This window comes from Fimicolochytrium jonesii (assembly GCF_025526975.1).
Source record: "Fimicolochytrium jonesii strain JEL569 chromosome Unknown EV422scaffold_18, whole genome shotgun sequence".
Classification (NCBI taxonomy): Eukaryota; Fungi; Chytridiomycota; class Chytridiomycetes; order Spizellomycetales; family Powellomycetaceae; genus Fimicolochytrium; species Fimicolochytrium jonesii.
In genome coordinates this window covers 482070-499584 of record NW_026515685.1, presented here as the reverse complement: position 1 = coordinate 499584, position 17515 = coordinate 482070, and the positions used below count along the sequence as shown (strand labels likewise).

The following is a 17515-nucleotide window of genomic DNA, read 5'->3' as shown; positions in this document are numbered from 1 at the left end:
GGAGGACAGGCTTCCTGCGAGACTCGAGAAGCGGTTGGCGTGTGTGGTGCACTGGTGACTGGCGAGTTCTCAGAGACGACCAAGGAGGGACTGACTTGTAATGACTTGCCGATTCTGTAAGTCCGTCTTCTCTGCGAACGCGTGCGCAAAGAAAGCTGTCCCTCGTTCCCAACTGTCATTCCTTTCTTTCAAACGCTCTCTCAAGGCAGCTCTCAAGGGTGCACACTGAACTCGGCCGCCCAGCACTAGTAAGCTTCTCCATTCACCGCCGCCCAACATGACCCGCCTCACGAAAATGGCTCGCAAAACGCACGAAGAGGCTTCCGAATTCGTCGCCAAACCCCTTCTCCCAGTCAAGGCCGACCCGTCCTCCACCCCAACTCCCTCCTCCACCACAACCACCGACAAGTCCAACAAACGAAAGGCAACAGACGATGCCTCAGCACCAAAACCTGCCACCGCTGCCGAGGGGACGGAGGGCGGTAAAGCGTCAGAGGCGGAACCGGAGCAGAAGAAAAAGAAAATGAGGCACAGGAAGAAGGAAGCTGGGGCAGGCGACGACGCCGCTGTGGCGGGTGCAGGGAAGGGAGGCAACACCGCTGGGAGGAAAACGGGTGGAGCTGGGCCGGGTGGACGGGAATTGTCGAAACAGGAAAAAGAGGCGCTGAGGAGACGCACGAGGAGGGAGAGGAATAAGGAGAAGAAAATGGTATGGGAACATAGACGAAGCTGTCGCTCTCAGATAGTGGCCCACACTAATGGAGAAGTTGTCCTAATGTAGGTATGCTTCCTGTGCCGTAACTTGGGCCATTCGATAAACTCGTGCCCCAAGGCCACGGAGACGGAAAAAAATGCGCCCATCGCTAGCGACGGCGCCGTGGTGGGGATATGCTACAAGTGCGGGTCTGGCGAGCACAAATCGTCGCAGTGCAGGAAGTTGGTGGATCCAAGTAAGTTCAAAACCAACTGCAGCCGAACGTAACCGCCTAGCAGAGTTCTGCCAAAGCCCTGATCCTGACGCCCTCGCTTGCAGAAAACCCATACCCGTTCGCCCACTGTTTCGTCTGCAACAAGAACGGACACCTAGCCAGCGCATGTTCCGAAAACGAGCGCGGACTCTACCCTAACGGCGGCGGGTGCAAGTTCTGTGGGTCCGTGCGCCATTTCGCCCGGGACTGCAAGCCGGCCTTGCAAGGTATGAAGAACGACTTCGGGGTCATCCCGAAATGCTGTGCAAACAACTAACAAACCCTACTTGCCCCCTACTCGCACATCAACAGAAGCAGGTGTAACAACAGTTGGCAAGATCGACCTCCGCCAAGGCGGCGACGACGACGACGTCTTTGTCGCGCTGCACCGGATGGACGAGGACAAGACCCAACGCCGAGCAGCAGCGGCGGCTGCAAAGACACAGGTCTCTGCGACGCATATCGCCCACCTTAACTCGAAATCGGATCTACCGCCCCAGCGGCCCGCTGCTGTTGCTCCTACTGCTGCTGCTGTGCCGAATAAGGCAAGGCCGGCGAAGAAGAAGGTTGTTAAGTTTTAGGGAGGGGTTAGATAGGTTGTGTTCGGGTAGAGAGGAGTCATTTGGCCATTCACGTATAACCCTTCCGACTCCGGGGGTTCCTGATAGACATAGGCCCTAAATCATTCATGTAGCATGTCTTTTAATTTAAGCATTTCCCGAGATTTCTTTCTTTGTTCTCCACTACCGTTTGGTAGTCAGAGCGAGAAACCAGCGTCGAGCATCCAGCACTCCACACCATCACCACATACGGTGTGCTCTTCCTGCAATCCCAAAGTCCCTGACATTCCCCAGCGTCCTGGATAGACGCGCAGGCCCCTTCCCCTAGCTTCCCCTGCCTACCTCTGATGTCCAGAGACGAAGCAAACAGCACACCCCACATGCATTTTCACGCCCCAATCGACCAAGACCCTTCTTCCGCGGGAACTCGACCCCGAGGGGGACGCGGAAAATCATGCCCAAAGCGTCATATGCCCCCTCTCATGTTCGTGGACGCCGCCCAGCGAGGGTGCGGCGAAGGTTCCCTGCTCTACATTGCGAGGATGTGGGCACCTCTGCTGTCCGTGATGGGGGGGGGGGGGGGGGGGGAACGAAGACGGCAAGTGGCCCACCGGATCCCCTTTTCTTCAGCCACGAAACATCCATGGGTGGGCGGGGTGCGGGCGGCCGTGCATGGAGCCGGGGCCGGGGTCGGAGGGTGCGGTTGCGGGCCGGCACACCTATCTTCCGCAGCATCGGGAGCAAGGAGGTGAATCCCCTCACGAGACGAACCGGCGACGGTAGCGCCCCCATCGCGTCGAGAGCGTCACTTTAGTTTCCAAGCCCAGGTCGTGCGAGATCGCGTTGTGCTGAAACGCTGTACATGAGGAGAGAAGGTGCGGTTGGTGAGGGGTGACTTACCTACCGTCCTTCCGAGCCCTGCGAAATGAACGTTTACAAGCGCGGAATGGCAGGATTGGCGACACACAGTACCTTAGGCGTCAATCACGGGGAGTATGTGCCGGGAGAATGACCTACACGTGCATGACTTTTGCGAAATAGCACTTACCCTTTGCTGCTCGATTTGGATTCTTGCGTGATGCCAAAAAAGTGAAATGAAAGCAGGTTGAGCTTATGTAACGCGTGCGGTCGAGAAACCGCGAGCGTAAGCAACTCATGGCGCAAATCACCCCGAAGAACTCGGGGCACTTGCGCTGTTATGCAAAGAGAGTGCGGAAACAGAACGGGGAAGATCCTAACGGCAGATAAATACAGTATATCCCAAAAATTCCCACAAATCAATTGCAAAATAACCCGACACCACATATTACATAAAAGGTGGGGCCTCTCCGATTCCAAGGGCTCAATGCTCGCTAATCAAACCAAGTCCGCCACCACGCCCTCGGTGCGCCCTCCTCCTTCTCTTGCTGCTCAGGTTGCTCTTCCACCATCAACCCCGCCAAATCCTCATCCTCTTCCTCCGCTATCGGTCGGTTGCGGGGCTGTGGTGGGGGTCCATGGGGGTGTGCATGCTGATGGGTAGAGTGGTGATGACGATGTACGGCACCGCCCCCACCACCACCGGCACCCCCTTGCCGATCCTCATCATCACTACTCCGCCTTTCCTCCTCCTCCCCATGTCCATCCCCACCCCGCGTGTGGTGGTGGTGATGCCGACCAGGCGGCGTGTTCCCCAACAAATGTCCAAAGACCGGGTCCGACCGTGTCCGGCCGCGCGGGTTGGTCATCGCCACCGGTAACGCCGCCGCCGCGGTGTTATTCGCAGCAGTAGTAGTAATAGCAGCAGCAGGTTTATCGACCCCCTCACCAGCCCTCCAAATCGTCCTAACGTTCGGCACCTTACTCCTCGTCTCAGGCGGGGGATGGGTCCAGCTCGCCATCGGGAATGTGCGTTTGGGGAGGAGGCGGGTCGGAGCGGATGAGCAGCGGTTATTGTTGCTCTTGTCTCGCGGGGGGGCGGCGGAGGGCCCGAGTGTTGAGCGCTGCACGGCTATGCTGCTGCTTGATGTGTCAGTGCCGGATACGTCTGTTGACGATTTTAAGGGTTGCACGGGGGCGTAGGGCATGAATAGGCCACCGTCATCGTTGTGGGGCGAGTACTCCCCCCCACCCATCGCGTAACCGGGCAGGCGGATGTCGGAGCCCGGGAAGCTTTTGGATTGTTGTTCTTGGTAGGTTACGGTTGGGTGTTCGTATTTTGCGCAGAAGCCGACTGTGATGATAGGTTCGCGGGTGGGAGTTGTTGAGGGTTTGGCGCGGGCGGGGAGGGAGGCTGCGGCGGCGATTTGTGCGCGCTGCTGGGTATGGTGCGGGTTGGGGTTGATGATGGGACGGGTGGCGCTGCGGAAGGGGTGTGGCGGGACCTGGGGATATTGTTGGGGATGTGGAAATTGCTGCTTTTGGTGTTGTTGCAGTTGTTGCAGTTGTTGTTGTTGTTGTTGTTGTTGTTGTTGTTTTTGTTGTTGTTGTTGGAGGAGTACTTGCGGATATGGCTGTTGACCGGTGTGATGTACAGCATGCGCATGGTATGGCATGCGTGGGTGCATCTGCTCCGCTTGTCCGGGCAGCCACTGATTTAGCGGCCGCGACTGCATGTAGGCATGTTGCATCTGCTCCGTTATCGCAGGATCTGCGACCAGTTGGGGTTGGGGGTAGTGCTGTTGCGCGTGATGTGTTGCTGCGACATAGCGGTATCCATACGGGCGATAGACTGGCTGCTGCATGTACTGCGCCGGCACTTGAGCGGGTTGTTGAGGCTCGGCCGTTAGTGTTTCTACCGGTTGTTGCTGAGGTAATGGTAACGGAGCTAGGTCAGGTTGCAACGACTGCTGAGCCACCCAGGCCGTTGTCTGCTGCAGGTGCTGCTGCCTGTCATGATGTGGTATCTGACTCACTTCACTCTCAGCGGCAACCACAGGCGTCGACCGGGCGGCTACGGACATGTTCTTAGAGATATCATTCCGAGGCGGCGTTTGCGTTCCAGTGTCTCGACTCCCGACGGCGGGGGTCGGTATCGTCGTCGCCAAGGCCGCCGGAGAAGCAGAAACAGCAACCTCAGCGCGCGACGGAGTGACTGCAGCAGCCGGCGTCGACGACGTCCTCGGCGAACTCATATCACGCCGCGAAGCCAACGGCCGTTTCCATTCCTCCGGGTCTTGTATATCCAGCAACGCCTTGCACAAAGCCCGATGATTGCTTTCCTTTTTCCGCACGGCATCGTCACTCGACAGGAATTTCCGATGTGCGGCTGCCAACGGTGACGTTGGCGGTGGAGCCGCGACGCTGAAGGATTGCGATAACGGCTTTTGCGTAGTATGCTCCTGAACAGGACTTTCCTCCTTTAGCGATTGCGTTATCTGTTGCGCACGCGTAGAAGTTATAACATCCTCCGTTGGTTGCTGCTCGCTCGGCCCCGCCGCCGCCGCCGGCGACTCACAGACAACGGCAATCGGCAGTGCCGCTTCCTGCGCATGCGGCGACGGCTTCGACGTCGTCGTCGGTGATAACGGCTGGACCTCCATAGATGGCTGGCGGAGTTCCTGGCTTGAGCGCCGACTGGGACCGTGGGATGGCTGCTGGGACGGAGGGCTCACACGGCCGCGCACGACGGGATATTGTGGGTGCAGGGAGTGTTGGCGGTCATATGATGGGTCCGGAAAGCGGGAGACTGCAGTGGCAGCCATGTTCAATTGCTCCGACGGAGGAGAATATGCCCTCGTCCGATGCCGAAATTGGGGATGCTGGCAGCGTTATGCGGTGTGTCTATCAAGAGTATGGCAGTCCCGTTTCAGGCGATAGCTATCCAGTTCAAAGCATCCTCTGTTTGGCGAGTGTCAAGCACCGCCGGGACGGAGTGTGGCGAGAAGGATGGGTGGTGGGGCGCAAGATGGACAAACAAAAGTTAAATACCAGGGTAATGGAGATGGCAGCAGGTGCCTAGTACTACGCAAGGCCGGGTGTGATATGCAGGTGACCAGCTATGTGCGACGGGTGCCCGAGAGCCCGAGTGCCCTATGGTATGGATATGGGGGGTTCGGTTTGCGACGTAGGATACACTGACACATACAATAGACTTGTATGCAATACGGGCTCTCTCACACTCCTACGAGTGACTTTTTGGCTGGATTTCTGGGGTTGTCGTTTTTCCCCCTTGTGACAGCGGAGCCTGACTTGACTGGCTACTAGTAGCTTGCTGGCTGACGGGGAGGGGCATCCTATGATATGGTGGGAGGGAGGGGAGGGAAAGGGGGGGGGGGGGTGTGAATAGCGTGCATGTGCGTGGAAATGTCGCTCGTTCTGTGAAGGCAAAACACGTAAAACAAAGCACATGGCCAAATGGACCGGCCCATAAGGGCACTCCCACCACATTAGACGCAGCGACAAACAGCGCAATCGATGCTAATCACCGCCGACTACGATCGCTAATCAACATCGCCATCTACTATTTTGGCTACTCGGACGTATCACCCCCCCCCCCCCCCCCCCCGCAACCCTGCTGCGGGCTGCTGCATAAATGTGACCTGCTCAACTGCCTGTCAATAATGGGCCCATTGTGCAGCAGGGGGCAACAAGCACGCGGAGACCCATTCTGGACGTCACGCTCACCGACACACCGTCGGAACTTGCGCGCAGACCCTCTGTTTTGGCTGCAAACAACCCTCTCATCAAATGGGCTGAAGCCTTCCCGCCTGCGCTTCTGCGCAGTCAGTCCCATTTGATTTGTGGGGGGTGAGGGCATCGATCCATGCAAATGGCAGTTCCCAAATGGCAAATGGCGATTGCTGCTGCTCGGAGTCTAATCTCTTCTCCATCTAAAAGGTGGGGGGGCGAACACCGCAGCAACCGCCCCCACGAGAGTCACGAGGCGGTTAGACACACCTGCCTGCCCGCATGATGCAAGTGGTAGCCGATCTAACGAGATCTAAGCACAACTGCGTGACTTTTCCCAGAACCCAAGTTCCAAGCCTTCCCGACTTTCGGTTGGACGCGTAAAAGCTATCCCCATCACATGACTGCACGTGCCGGGGATTAAAGACAAGCGAGTCACTGTGAGTCACCGTCGCCCAACGACACCGACAGTTCCGATTCGCACGTCGGGTTTTCCGTCCATTTGCACTTTTCCGTACGCCCATTCGGTCTCACTTTACCTTACCTCTCGCCAACAACGAGTAAGCACCCAGTATACTCCCTGACCAACGACCGCTTGTCCACGAGGAACACTATCCCCTAGCCACATTCCATAAACCCCAAGAATGGTCAACGTGAGTGCTCAGTATGTCATAGACGACTCCAAATAAGCTCACCGACCACTTATTCCATCCTCTTGCAGGCCGCCAAACTGATAACCCAGATCGTGCTAACCGGCACACAAATCTTCGGCCGGGCCTTTGTCGAGGCGTGGAAGCAGGCAGCTAAGAGTACGTCGTCCCCGATTCCGCGAGCATTCACAATGCTGAGGCCCCCGGAAGTTGCGAACGAACAAATTGGGGGGGGGAAGGAGTCACTCTAACGAAAGCGATTTTTCCATTCTACGCAGACGGAGCACAGAACGCAGCAGCGGCAGGCACAGGGCGGGCAGGGCAAGACGCCGCGACACGGAAGACGGGGATATCGGTCGAGGAGGCGGCGCAGATATTGAATGTGGATAGGCAGGCTTCTGCAGAGGAGATGTTGAAGGTGGGTGCGGCACAACGAAATTGTCGTTTTACAGCGGAGAGGAGAGGAGAAGGGGCGGGGGGAGAGAAAAGGATGCCAAAAATCTCTGCGAGCATTCAATCTCGCCATTTGCAACATTCCGAACCCGAACTCATTTTCTTCTCTTTCTCTCCGCCATAGTCATACGAACACCTCTTCAAACAAAACGACCCAAAATCCGGTGGATCATTCTACCTGCAGTCGAAAGTGTTTAGGGCGAAGGAGCGGCTGGAGCTGGATCTGAAGCGGAGGGCGGAGGCGGACGGCGGGGGTGGTGATAAGAGCGCGTCGCCAAATTGATGAGAAATAAAGTAGAGGGACAAGTCAATTTGGAATTGATATTCGGGGGTGGGAAGCTCGGGGAGGAGAGATGTGGGGTGGGCACGGACTGCAAACGATGCGCGGCATCTGCGGTCGCCAACCCGTGTACATCCTTTCGTACGAGACGGGGAATCGAAAACAACGGCCGGGGGCCTCCTGAACATGCACGCAGATGAGCGAACTGCGAGGACTACGTACTGTAGAACACCCGGCTGTGAGATGTCTGCGGGAAGGAATAGGAGTAGCAAAACCGGTGGCCATGCGGATAGGGGCACACACATACTTGGACGGGGGACGTTCACCCTTCCACCCATATCTATCGCAGGCCCTCGTCCGCCCCACCCCTCGCTACACAGCATCACACACCTTCGGTTTACGTATCCATCCATATAATTATTTGTAGATAGAATCCATGTTTTCGCATATACACATCGCGTTTTTCGAGATGACGTCCTATATGCATCATACTCAAGCGACGGTGAGAAAAGCTCGGTATCGGGCGAGCGGCGATAGGACGACCAAAGGGGAGGAGGGGGAAATCTCGAAACCAGCAAATCGCCAATGCCGTCAGATGCTCTACTTCCGCTGCCGGTGTGCAGGCCGGGTTTGTATTGTATTTCACAAAAAACTCCCCGCAGACTCCCCAAACAACGACGCCGTATCCGTCTTTGCGAACGGGTGCGGTTGTTGATGCTCCGCGGTCGTTACATCCCCATGCTGAGACGTGTGGCCATGCCCCTGCCCTTGATGTTGCCGTTGGTGATGCTGCACCATCCCGTTGTTGTAGCCCTCCTGTGTATGTGCATTATTGTACGTGTGCTGTTGGGAGTGGACTGGGGGAGTGGAGGGGGAGGTGTAGGGGTGGGTTGCGAGGTAGGTGTGGGTTGGTGAGTGTGTCTGGTTTGATGGGGCTTGGGTTGTGTAGTTGTAGGTGGGGTAGTTTGGGTAACCGGACGTTGGTGGTGGCGCTTGGTGGTGGTGGTGGTGGTGGTGGTGGTGGTCATGCCCAGTGTGGTTGTGCCCGTGGTCGTGGCCGGTATGTGCATGGGAGTGGACGTTCGCATCGTATACCTTTCCATCGTACCCCTGTCCGTCCGTAGCGTACGCGGGACCCTCATAACCCCCCTGCGGAGCCGCGAGCTGATCGGACCCGACACTGGTTTCGTCTGCCCGCCTCACAACCAGCTTCCCACCCGCAATCTCCATCCCATTCAACCCCTGACACGCCACGTCCGTCGTCGTCGGGTCCGCATACTCGCAATACGCCACGCCCTAAAAATATCCCAGGAAAAAAGATCAGCGCACACCTCTTCAGCTGGAAACAAGCAACCACCCTATCTCACGCATGTACATACCGTAGACACACCCGTGAAATTATCTTTGATCAACGTAAACGCCTTCAAATACCCAAACGTCTGCAACAGCTCCATCACTGGCTCCTCATTCAAGAAGGTCGGCAGTTCCCCCACATATATTCTGTTCGGACCCTCAGGCACGTCCGTCGACACCACCGGGGCTTGCTGCTCGTGCGGATAATACGCCTGTTGCTGCTGCTGGAACTCCGCCGTCGGCTGCCGTTGTGGACTCGTCTCACGTGTACTCGTATCATGTTCAGGCTGCGCCGACTGAACCCGCAACGCCTCCATCTGGGCCTTCAACCCCTCCATGATCTCGTCCTGGTCCGCCATGTACACCAACAAATCCTCGTGGTCGGTCTCGAGGGTTGCGTATTTCTGGTGCTCGGCTTCGAGGGCTTGTTCGAGGGTTTCGATGCGTTGTTGTAGGGCCGTGATGTCGGGGGTGGGTTGTGGTTGCCCCTGGGGAAAAAGGTAAGCGAGTCGTGTGAGTTTTGTGATATGATGGCGATTGTGGTTAGGAAAGGACTTTTCGCTGTTTCTTTTCTTACCGGGGGTGCTTGCGTCTGCTTATGTGATTGCTCAACAAGCGCCCGTTCCAGCCGCTGGACGGTCTGTTGTAAGGAGTCGATTTCGCGTTCCTGGGCTGCCGAGTTCTATATTCCCGACATCCGTGAGGTTTATTGACGGAAGCCAAAAAGCGGATGTCTATTCCAGTTGCTTTTATTTTTACCTGTCCCGCATTGACCAACTGTGCATTCTTCTGCGTTTGCTCCGCCAGCGCTTTTTCGAGCTCTGCGATGCGTTGGTTCTTAGCCGCCAATTCCTGTAGACAGGAAAACATGTCAATCATCGGGTCCGCGAAGCCCCGGCTGCAATCAACCAGCACCCTACCTGCTCAGCCCCACCGTTCCCCGAACCTGTAGCAGCCGATTGATCAGCCATCTCCTGCTCCAACGCCTTAATCGTCGCATACAAAGCTTCCAGCTGCTGCTGATGCGCATTCGTCTGAAAAAAAAATCATCCACTTCATCAATCCCAATTCACCCCTCCACCAGCCCATCACAGCCACGACACATACCTGCTCCCCCCTCTGCACGTCCATGGCGGCAACCTGCGCCCTTAGCACAACCACCTCGGACTCGATCTGCTCGGCGTTAAACACTTTTTCTTCGAGGGTGAGAATTTTTTCGCGAAGGGTGGTTAGTTCGGTGGTTTGGGTCGCGATGGTGGATTGGTAGGTCGTTAAGGTTGCTTCGTCGACGGCTGGTTTGTATACGGAAGAGGGTGTTTAGTTGTGGGAAAGGGGGACCAGGAGATGTGGCCGGTACGTACGCGCCATCCGTCGTTTCGGGGATGAGCCTTTTGAGACGGGGGTGGTGATGTCGCGGACGATGCGGTCTGCAGACAAGGGGGACGGATTAGTGACGTGGACACGAAACCACCAGAGGCGAACTCATCGTTCTGATTCTGGGGTTGTGTGTGAATTCTCACCATGGTTGGACTTGAACAGCTCAACGAACAGAAAGTCGAAATACACCTCGGGGAGGCCGTCGGCTCCCACATTCGTCTCCTTCTATTCACAGGGGACGCAGAACAAGCCGTCAGAGGCCACTTCTCCGACCACCAACAAAACCACCCATATACCTTAATAATATGCTGACTCGCCCCATTAAACTCCTTCGCCTCCCTCAACCGCTCAATCCTGCTCGCAAACACGTCCGCGCCAATACGGCTGGTGACGAGAGCTTGGAGGTTAGTTCGCGTGAAGGTAGGTTCCGAGTCGTCGTTGTACTCGTATAGGAGGCCGAGGAGGTAGGCTGCGACGCCTTGGATGAGGGGGTCGACGCCCGAGGATTGGTTGATTTGTTCTACTAGCTGTGTTTGAATGATACTCGGTTAATTAGCACGGGCGGGAAAATGGGGATGAATGGGGGGCGCGCGGGGGTAGGGGACACGTACGAACTGGATGTTAGACCCCTCGGTCAACATTTCTGCCACGGCTTTGGGACACTCGTGCACCCAGATGGAGAGCAGGCAGAGGATCCCGAGCGAGATGCGGACGTCGGCGGCTTCGCGGGAGGCATAGAGGAGGGCAAACATGCATTTGTGCAGGAGGGATACGGCGTCTACAAACCGAGACAGTCGCGGTGAGTCCTTCCGGTTCCGTGTCCAACCGTCACGCTCGGGTGGATCAAGGGCCTTACCTTCACCCTCATCCAACTTGGTCGAGATCGCCAGATGCTGTCCCTGCGTGTTGTCATGCATCGCGTGGGATAGTAAGGTTGCGGCAAACCACGGGCCGAACGGTTCTTTGCGCGATGATGTCCATTCGAGGATGGACGATACCAAGAGCGAGCCTGCAGACTCTGGTTTCTCTAGGAAAAGCAAATCATTTCGCGATAAGCCCTTTTTCCATTGGATACCTGTCACCGGTGAGACCACATACCCGCATCAAAACTATTAGGATTCTCCGACGGCGGCGGGATAAGCGTCGACAGAACCGCCAACTGCGCGTCAGGGTTATGATACACATAGCTCTCGAACGCATAAGCGGCCGCGGCGCGGACGGGGAACTCGCCGACGTTCAACGCCAGGCGGATCAGTTGCAGGACGGCGGGGATGGGCGCCGTGTTTCGGGGGTTGGGGATTTTGGCGAGGAAGGAGGCGGAGAGGGTCGTGCGGGAGACGATGTCTTGGTTGGCTTTGTGGCCGCGGACGGCGTCGCCGTATGCGAATAGGGCCTAAATCAAGAATGTTCGTTCACTTTTGTTCTCTGTGGAGGTACGCGGGGGATCCGAGCGGCTTCGGTTTGCTTACCTGTGCTTTTACTTTGACCGGTACCGTCGTTGAGAAGGCCAGTTCACTCAATGTCCCGATTATTTTGGCGTAGTTCATGACGTTCTGGGAAAAAGATCACCTCCATGAGCGGAGAGGGTCCCGAGTCTATATTCGCACCGCCTCAACAACGGCGTACCTGATTCACAGCAGCACTAGGATTCTTCGGCGCCGCCAAGATCCGCACAATCTCCAGCACCAGCACCGCATTCACCACTTTCTGATCCGTCCAGACGATACTGTCGTGCGTCAGGGGCACATCCACAGGCTCCGACCGGTCGTCCAGCATCAAGCGCATGGTGAGCAGTGATGGGATGCGCTGTATGCAGCTTGTTTCGCGAAAGAGGTTCTGTTGGCCATGTCAAAGCATCAGCGATGCTTGGCGGCGCAGACACTCAGAGGAGAAGCCAGGTACGTACCTGATTGGAGACATTATACTTGAGGAGATTGTGCGTCAACTGCAGGCAGTCCTGGACGATGATCCCGCCGTCGGTCGCGCCCTCGTCCACGATGATGCCGAGTAAACGCTCGAAGGCGCTCTCGAATGCGATGATCTTTTGGATGTCGGCGTTGTTCTCGGTCAATGCGATGAGTAGCAGTAAGCCCTCTGGTTGAGATCCCGAGAGAGAGATAAGTAAACGCGGCGAGGGTCGGCTACGGCGCATGCAGCTTCTAGAAGGCCATACCATTTCGGATGATCTCGCGTCGGTCGTCCAGAAGGTCAATGAGCCTGTCCCGCATCCCCATATGAGCAACATGCGCTTGAGATCAAGACTGATGAAAGATGACCACCCACCGAGAGATCCCCAGCGGGCTCGTCAGCACGCTGTCCTGCAGCCTATTCCCCACGTTCTCCAGTAGCGTATTCAACAGCTGCACGGCGTAGAACCGCACATAAAAGTCCACCTCTTCCAGAATGTCGAGTAGAAGCGTCACATTCCCCGCATCCTACACACCAGACATGCGGTGTGAGTACGTTCTCCTCTCCTGGCGCGTAGGACCCCGAGAGGACAATACCTTGGTGTAGATCTCCGTGAACATCAATCCCAAGTCTTCGCCGCCATTCCCCTGCAGATGTCAGAGATCATTAGCCCCTCCGCGTCCATTCGACAATCGAATTGCCTCAACATACTCCTGGAGGCGATCCTGCAGATTTCGGAGGATCGCGTGCGCATAGGATCTGAAGCGTCTCCATTGCTGCTTTGACAATATCGACGTCCATTCGGTCGTTTCGCAGGACATTGATAAGCACCGGCATGCCTTTCGTTCCCACATCCTAAAGCGTATCATGAAAACAACCTTCAATACAACACATAACTTTCATAACACAGCGCCTGCTCCTAGCCGCCAATACCAACCAGCCTCCAGTCCTTCGCCAGCCCCTTCAGACCCATGACGGCCGCCCGCCGGTCCTCTAACAATGTTGAGTTCTGCACGCGGTCGCATAGCTTGTGGACCGTCTCTGCGCCTGTCTGTTCTACGCCTTTGTCGCCACGCAGGGCGGAATACCCTGAGAAGAAGAAGCTCATATTGGGTGTATGTGCCCCTACTGCTAATTGGGGAATGAGGAGCTCAAGATGGCAGGCAGGAAGCGAGGGGACGAGATGGAGCGGCCAGTGCTGCCACGCTGCTCACCTCACCCAGATCCAGCTCATTCACACGCGACCGGGGGAACTTATATCCAGGTCACATGACCGCACTTGACTCCCCTCCAAATGCAAAATCTTTTCCGGCGAGCCCCTCCGAGCACCACCAGCGAAGGCAAGCGACGGAAGCGGTCTCCTTGGTTCCAATCACCCCCAGCTTGCAATATCTTTCTCGAAAAGGTCGCAGCAGCCCAACTACCACCTTCGGTAAACACATAACGGTCAACCATGGTGAGTTGCTTTTACCCAAAGTTTTCCAATCAGACGCCACCCATTTCGACCTTGGGACGACATGCGAGTGGGAGATTCCGACTGTCAGAAGAGAGAACCGCATGTGGGAACGAACTGTTGACGATTCCTGTTTTTCCCTTCTTTGGCAGCCCAAGCAGATCACCGAAATCAAGGAGTTCCTCCTTACCGCCAGGCGCAAGGATGCCAAATGTAAGCACAGGGAGCGAAGCTGTAGAATCAGGACAGGAGGGAGGGGGACGGAATGGGAAGTGGAGAATGGAACGGAGAGACTAGGGGGAGTGGGAAAGCGGGTTGGAGGGGGGAGGGAAAGTCTGTGGAGGCTGCTTGTGGTGGACGACAATGGCCAGGCCGTCAGGAACGGCTTTCTTCCAGTTATCCGTGAAGGTGTCTGAGAACGTTCTGGGAGTGGTCTTAGTAACCCGGCCTCTCTACCTACAGCCGTTAAGATCAAGAAGAGCACCAACGAGGTCAAGTTCAAGGTCCGCTGCTCCAAGTACCTCTACACGCTCGTCGTTGCCGACCTCGAGAAGGCCGAGAAGCTGAAGCAGTCCCTTCCCCCAGGTATGTCTATTATCACACCCTCTTTCCACATACACTCTCCTCTGTGAATAGAGTTCACTAAATTCGTTTGCTACTCTGTAGGACTTGAGGTCAAGAACCTCTAAGCGATGGAAACCCACCCGTCACTTTCGTTCGATTCCGGGGGCTTCTGTAGACTGATTGGATTGCGTAGATCGATGTTGATCAGTCAATAGACCCTTTCGCGCACAAAAAAGATCTGCTGTTGCTGTCTGTGGCTTCCAATCCTCTTTCCGCCGTCCGGAGAACGTGTGTGTCTCGCACGGGGGCTGCCCTAAACAGCCGCGGTCATGAGACTGATTCTAGCGATTGCAAGTCCATGGACGGTCAGCATTGGAGAGAGGCGCGATCGACTGTGCAATCCTTGGGCTACTGGCACGGGGCATGTGGCACTGACATCCATCCGTCCGCCCTCCTGCCTTGGCAGTGTTACCACTTCATTGTTCTCATGGGAGTTTTATAGGTTATACGTTGATCCAGCCTTTCGTCATGTCCAGTGTAAGAAGGTCCCACCACGGAGGACAGTGTGGCGTGCAATGCATGCAACCCACGGCAACATCTTCCCGTCCAGCCCATCCTCCAACATACTGAGAAGGGATAGGCAGGACTTGCGTAGAACTGCTGCGTCCCATTATCGGGCACTCCACACCCATCCGTAACATTCCCCCAATGCCTCTACCCTCGGCCCTTCATCCAACGCCGACAGCCCCACACAGCAAAAAAAATCAAGAAAGAAGGCAACGTCCCTAGGAAGAAGAGATCCAATCCAACTTCGTTCAAGAAGGTTCCGTACAACAGTTTTTTGGGGGGTTGTGGAAACACTCTATCTAGAACTTGGCGAAGGACTTGGCACCCTTGATAACCTTCTTCTGGACACGGAGGACGTTGAAGCGGACGGTCTTGGACAAGGGCCTGGGAAGGTTGGGATGGAAAGATGGAGATGATCAGGGACATGCACTCGCTCGTCAGGAAAAGACACCCACACCCCCATTCCAATATGCTCACCTGCACTGGCCAACAGTGACAACATCACCGACCTCAACACCAATGAAAGCGGGCGACATGTGCGCAGCCAGGTTCTTGTGCCTCTTCTCATAACGGTTGTACTTGGAGATGTAGTGCAAGTACTCCCTACGAATGACGATGGTGCGTTCCATCTTTCCGACCGAGATGACGACACCGGAGAGGATACGACCGCGGATGGAGACCTTGTCGGAGGTGAAGGGGCACTTCTTGTCGATGTAGTGGCCCTCGATGGCTTCGCGAGGGGTCTTGAAGCCGAGACCGACTTCCTTGTACCAGCGCTTGACGGTCGTCTTCTTCTTGCCGCCCAGCTTGGGGTTTTGGAAGATGCCGACTTGCGTCTGGAAGGCTTTTTGGGTCTGCGGGTGGAGGAAGAGGGGGAAGGGTGATGGTTGAGTTCGCCATGTTCTCAGAAATGTCATAACTTCTGCATGGTTTCGTCGCAGTTTCGAGATCGGCCGCAGTGTGAACGTTCCTTGACCCAACGCTGCGAATCTCCACACTATCCGACCCTCATTCTCCAACGACGTCGGCTATCGCTCCAGCTCCAGGTCCTCGCGACAGCTTTTAAGCCATTTTCATATTGGCTTTGTCGCTAGCGTTCCCAAATCCCTCCCGTTCCCACAAAACCTCTCCTCTTCTCGCCCGGTCCTCCGTCCTCCCTCCCCTCAAGTGTCTTTCTATTGGGTGAGTGAATGAATGAGCCTTACCTGTTCAGCCATGTTGCCTGCTAGTGTCCGCTGTAACGTTTAGTTTGGCGAAAGAGGGAGGAAAAGCCGGCAGCTGGCCATCGTTTGCCCATATGCAAGTGAGGGACGGAGCGAAATGAATGAAGCACGTGATGTGCAAGGAGGTCATGTGACCTGCGAGATTAAGATGGTGCTTACGCATTGGCGCTTAATCAGACGTGCGAGCATTAATATTCAAGGCAAGCTACAGTATTCAAACGCTGTGTTCATCCGCTTGCAACTTGCCATTCCCAGCAACCACTTGCTCGCTGCAATCTCAACAAGCAAAGCACTCACCGCAAACAGCAGCAGCAGCGTCCGTCTCATCGCACTCGGTATAGACAGCAGCAACGATGGTCGCTCCAGTACTGCGCTCGCCCGCAATGTCCTCCGTCAGCCGCGGCCTAGCCCTCGGCCTCAGATCCAACAGGTAAACAACGCACGATTGCATTCCCCATTCTCCCGCCCTCCCATCCCCGTCACTGACATCTCCCACCCCCTCCAGCGCCCTAATCACCCCACCACACCCCCGCACCCTCCACACGACTCCCATCGCATCCTCCAACATCGGCAACCTCGTCTCCCAGATGCGCGCCAACGAAAAGTCGCCACCGACGGGGTTCAATGATGCGGACGTCAAGAAGGGGCTGCAGCCGGTCAACCCCTATAATCTGCCGACGGTGGCGAACAATGCGGCGGAGTGGGCGTTGACGACGATTGATGGGTTGATTAATTGGACGAGGACTGCGAGTGTTTGGCCTATGACTTTTGGATTGGTGAGTTTTGAGTGGGCGGTGGAGAAAGTGGGGGGTGGAATGGGAGGAGGTGGGAGGGCAGATAAAGGGAGTTGGAAAGGATCTTTTGGAATTTAGATGGAGCTGGGAAGGAGCGTCTGAGAAGGTGACCATCACAGCATGGAGCCCTCATCTAACTCTCTCCATTCTTCCTTTCCCCAGGCATGTTGCGCCGTCGAAATGATGCACATGGCCGGCGCCCGCTACGACCAAGACCGCGTCGGGATCATCTTCCGCGCCTCCCCCCGACAGTCCGATGTCATGATCGTCGCCGGCACGCTCACCAACAAAATGGCGCCGGCGCTCCGCAAGGTCTACGACCAGATGCCCGAGCCGCGCTGGGTCATCTCCATGGGCTCCTGCGCCAACGGGGGCGGGTACTACCACTACAGCTATGCGGTTGTTAGGGGGTGTGATCGCATTGTGCCGGTGGATGTGTATGTGCCTGGGTGCCCGCCGACGGCCGAGGGGCTGTTCTATGGGGTTTTGCAGCTGCAGAAGAAGATTAGGAGGGAGAGGGTTACGCGGATGTGGTATAGGAAGTAGGCAGTGGAGGGAAGAATCACAGATCGATGTGGGAGACGCTTTGGATCACTTGGAGTGCCGTTCAAGTGCTGTTTCGAGGACGTCGTTGGAGGCGGACCGACGGTCGTTCCTCGTCGTGTCCGTGGATACCCGTCTCTCCAACCCCCTCGCTATGCTATCGAAAGAAAACGTTATCACAGCTACCCATGTTTTTGTTCAATGCATTCTCGTC

General features: G+C 56.2%; 8 protein-coding genes across 8 annotated transcripts; 4 read left to right on the top strand and 4 right to left on the bottom strand.

Annotated features, from left to right (window-relative positions):
• Nucleotides 1–159: 159 nt before the first annotated feature.
• Nucleotides 160–1698, top strand: EV422DRAFT_535663 (uncharacterized protein). The gene is made up of 4 exons (XM_053070769.1): nucleotides 160–709; nucleotides 782–950; nucleotides 1034–1195; nucleotides 1281–1698. The coding sequence occupies exons 1-4, from the start codon at nucleotides 278–280 to the stop codon at nucleotides 1547–1549; spliced, it is 1032 nt and encodes a 343-aa protein (XP_052924142.1). The 5' UTR covers nucleotides 160–277; the 3' UTR covers nucleotides 1550–1698.
• Nucleotides 1699–2674: 976 nt separating this feature from the next.
• EV422DRAFT_535660 (uncharacterized protein) lies at nucleotides 2675–3994 on the bottom strand. Its single transcript, XM_053070768.1, has one exon. The coding sequence runs from the start codon at nucleotides 3640–3642 to the stop codon at nucleotides 2881–2883; it is 762 nt and encodes a 253-aa protein (XP_052924141.1). The 5' UTR covers nucleotides 3643–3994; the 3' UTR covers nucleotides 2675–2880.
• Nucleotides 3995–6586: 2592 nt separating this feature from the next.
• Nucleotides 6587–7946, top strand: EV422DRAFT_535652 (Pam16-domain-containing protein). The gene is made up of 4 exons (XM_053070767.1): nucleotides 6587–6789; nucleotides 6858–6945; nucleotides 7065–7204; nucleotides 7364–7946. Exons 1-4 carry the CDS (start codon nucleotides 6781–6783, stop codon nucleotides 7520–7522), a joined length of 396 nt encoding a protein of 131 aa, XP_052924140.1. The 5' UTR covers nucleotides 6587–6780; the 3' UTR covers nucleotides 7523–7946.
• A 100-nt stretch (nucleotides 7947–8046) lies between these two features.
• On the bottom strand, nucleotides 8047–10103 carry EV422DRAFT_122272 (uncharacterized protein). Its single transcript, XM_053064679.1, has 6 exons — nucleotides 9980–10103; nucleotides 9819–9906; nucleotides 9632–9724; nucleotides 9450–9554; nucleotides 8899–9360; nucleotides 8047–8815 (listed from the first exon to the last, which is right to left on the bottom strand). Exons 2-6 carry the CDS (start codon nucleotides 9900–9902, stop codon nucleotides 8162–8164), a joined length of 1398 nt encoding a protein of 465 aa, XP_052924139.1. The 5' UTR covers nucleotides 9903–9906; nucleotides 9980–10103; the 3' UTR covers nucleotides 8047–8161.
• A 38-nt stretch (nucleotides 10104–10141) lies between these two features.
• EV422DRAFT_535649 (p115 like vesicle tethering protein) lies at nucleotides 10142–13346 on the bottom strand. Its single transcript, XM_053070766.1, has 14 exons — nucleotides 13095–13346; nucleotides 12869–13012; nucleotides 12754–12804; nucleotides 12533–12684; nucleotides 12423–12466; nucleotides 12156–12343; nucleotides 11876–12085; nucleotides 11719–11802; nucleotides 11348–11642; nucleotides 11106–11276; nucleotides 10861–11027; nucleotides 10546–10776; nucleotides 10393–10474; nucleotides 10142–10299 (listed from the first exon to the last, which is right to left on the bottom strand). Exons 1-14 carry the CDS (start codon nucleotides 13263–13265, stop codon nucleotides 10190–10192), a joined length of 2100 nt encoding a protein of 699 aa, XP_052924138.1. The 5' UTR covers nucleotides 13266–13346; the 3' UTR covers nucleotides 10142–10189.
• Nucleotides 13347–13498: 152 nt separating this feature from the next.
• Nucleotides 13499–14623, top strand: EV422DRAFT_535648 (60S ribosomal protein L38). The gene is made up of 4 exons (XM_053070765.1): nucleotides 13499–13613; nucleotides 13763–13823; nucleotides 14073–14195; nucleotides 14277–14623. The coding sequence occupies exons 1-4, from the start codon at nucleotides 13611–13613 to the stop codon at nucleotides 14297–14299; spliced, it is 210 nt and encodes a 69-aa protein (XP_052924137.1). The 5' UTR covers nucleotides 13499–13610; the 3' UTR covers nucleotides 14300–14623.
• EV422DRAFT_535644 (ribosomal protein S17-domain-containing protein) lies at nucleotides 14624–16003 on the bottom strand. The gene is made up of 3 exons (XM_053070764.1): nucleotides 15947–16003; nucleotides 15219–15595; nucleotides 14624–15125 (listed from the first exon to the last, which is right to left on the bottom strand). The coding sequence occupies exons 1-3, from the start codon at nucleotides 15956–15958 to the stop codon at nucleotides 15041–15043; spliced, it is 474 nt and encodes a 157-aa protein (XP_052924136.1). The 5' UTR covers nucleotides 15959–16003; the 3' UTR covers nucleotides 14624–15040.
• A 344-nt stretch (nucleotides 16004–16347) lies between these two features.
• Nucleotides 16348–17304, top strand: EV422DRAFT_551090 (putative NADH-ubiquinone oxidoreductase subunit B; the record flags this gene model as incomplete). Its single annotated transcript, XM_053071810.1, has 3 exons — nucleotides 16348–16394; nucleotides 16470–16740; nucleotides 16921–17304. The coding sequence occupies 3 exons, from the start codon at nucleotides 16348–16350 to the stop codon at nucleotides 17302–17304; spliced, it is 702 nt and encodes a 233-aa protein (XP_052924135.1).
• Nucleotides 17305–17515: the final 211 nt, after the last annotated feature.

Coding starts and splice junctions, on each gene's coding strand:
- EV422DRAFT_535663 (XM_053070769.1), top strand. CDS start 278: ATGACCCGCCTCACGAAAATGGCTCGCAAAACGCACGAAGAGGCTTCC. Junction 951..1,033: donor CAGGAAGTTGGTGGATCCAA/GTAAGTTCAAAA, acceptor CCTCGCTTGCAG/AAAACCCATACCCGTTCGCC. Junction 1,196..1,280: donor CTGCAAGCCGGCCTTGCAAG/GTATGAAGAACG, acceptor GCACATCAACAG/AAGCAGGTGTAACAACAGTT.
- EV422DRAFT_535660 (XM_053070768.1), bottom strand. CDS start 3,642: ATGGGTGGGGGGGAGTACTCGCCCCACAACGATGACGGTGGCCTATTC.
- EV422DRAFT_535652 (XM_053070767.1), top strand. Junction 6,946..7,064: donor GTGGAAGCAGGCAGCTAAGA/GTACGTCGTCCC, acceptor CATTCTACGCAG/ACGGAGCACAGAACGCAGCA. Junction 7,205..7,363: donor CTGCAGAGGAGATGTTGAAG/GTGGGTGCGGCA, acceptor TCTCCGCCATAG/TCATACGAACACCTCTTCAA.
- EV422DRAFT_122272 (XM_053064679.1), bottom strand. CDS start 9,902: ATGCGCATCAGCAGCAGCTGGAAGCTTTGTATGCGACGATTAAGGCGT. Junction 9,361..9,449: donor AGCAGACGCAAGCACCCCCG/GTAAGAAAAGAA, acceptor CTTTTTCCCCAG/GGGCAACCACAACCCACCCC. Junction 8,816..8,898: donor ATTTCACGGGTGTGTCTACG/GTATGTACATGC, acceptor GGATATTTTTAG/GGCGTGGCGTATTGCGAGTA.
- EV422DRAFT_535649 (XM_053070766.1), bottom strand. CDS start 13,265: ATGAGCTTCTTCTTCTCAGGGTATTCCGCCCTGCGTGGCGACAAAGGC. Junction 13,013..13,094: donor TGGCGAAGGACTGGAGGCTG/GTTGGTATTGGC, acceptor GATACGCTTTAG/GATGTGGGAACGAAAGGCAT. Junction 10,777..10,860: donor AGGGGTCTAACATCCAGTTC/GTACGTGTCCCC, acceptor ATTCAAACACAG/CTAGTAGAACAAATCAACCA.
- EV422DRAFT_535648 (XM_053070765.1), top strand. Junction 13,824..14,072: donor CAGGCGCAAGGATGCCAAAT/GTAAGCACAGGG, acceptor CTCTACCTACAG/CCGTTAAGATCAAGAAGAGC. Junction 14,196..14,276: donor GAAGCAGTCCCTTCCCCCAG/GTATGTCTATTA, acceptor GCTACTCTGTAG/GACTTGAGGTCAAGAACCTC.
- EV422DRAFT_535644 (XM_053070764.1), bottom strand. Junction 15,126..15,218: donor GTCACTGTTGGCCAGTGCAG/GTGAGCATATTG, acceptor CAACCTTCCCAG/GCCCTTGTCCAAGACCGTCC.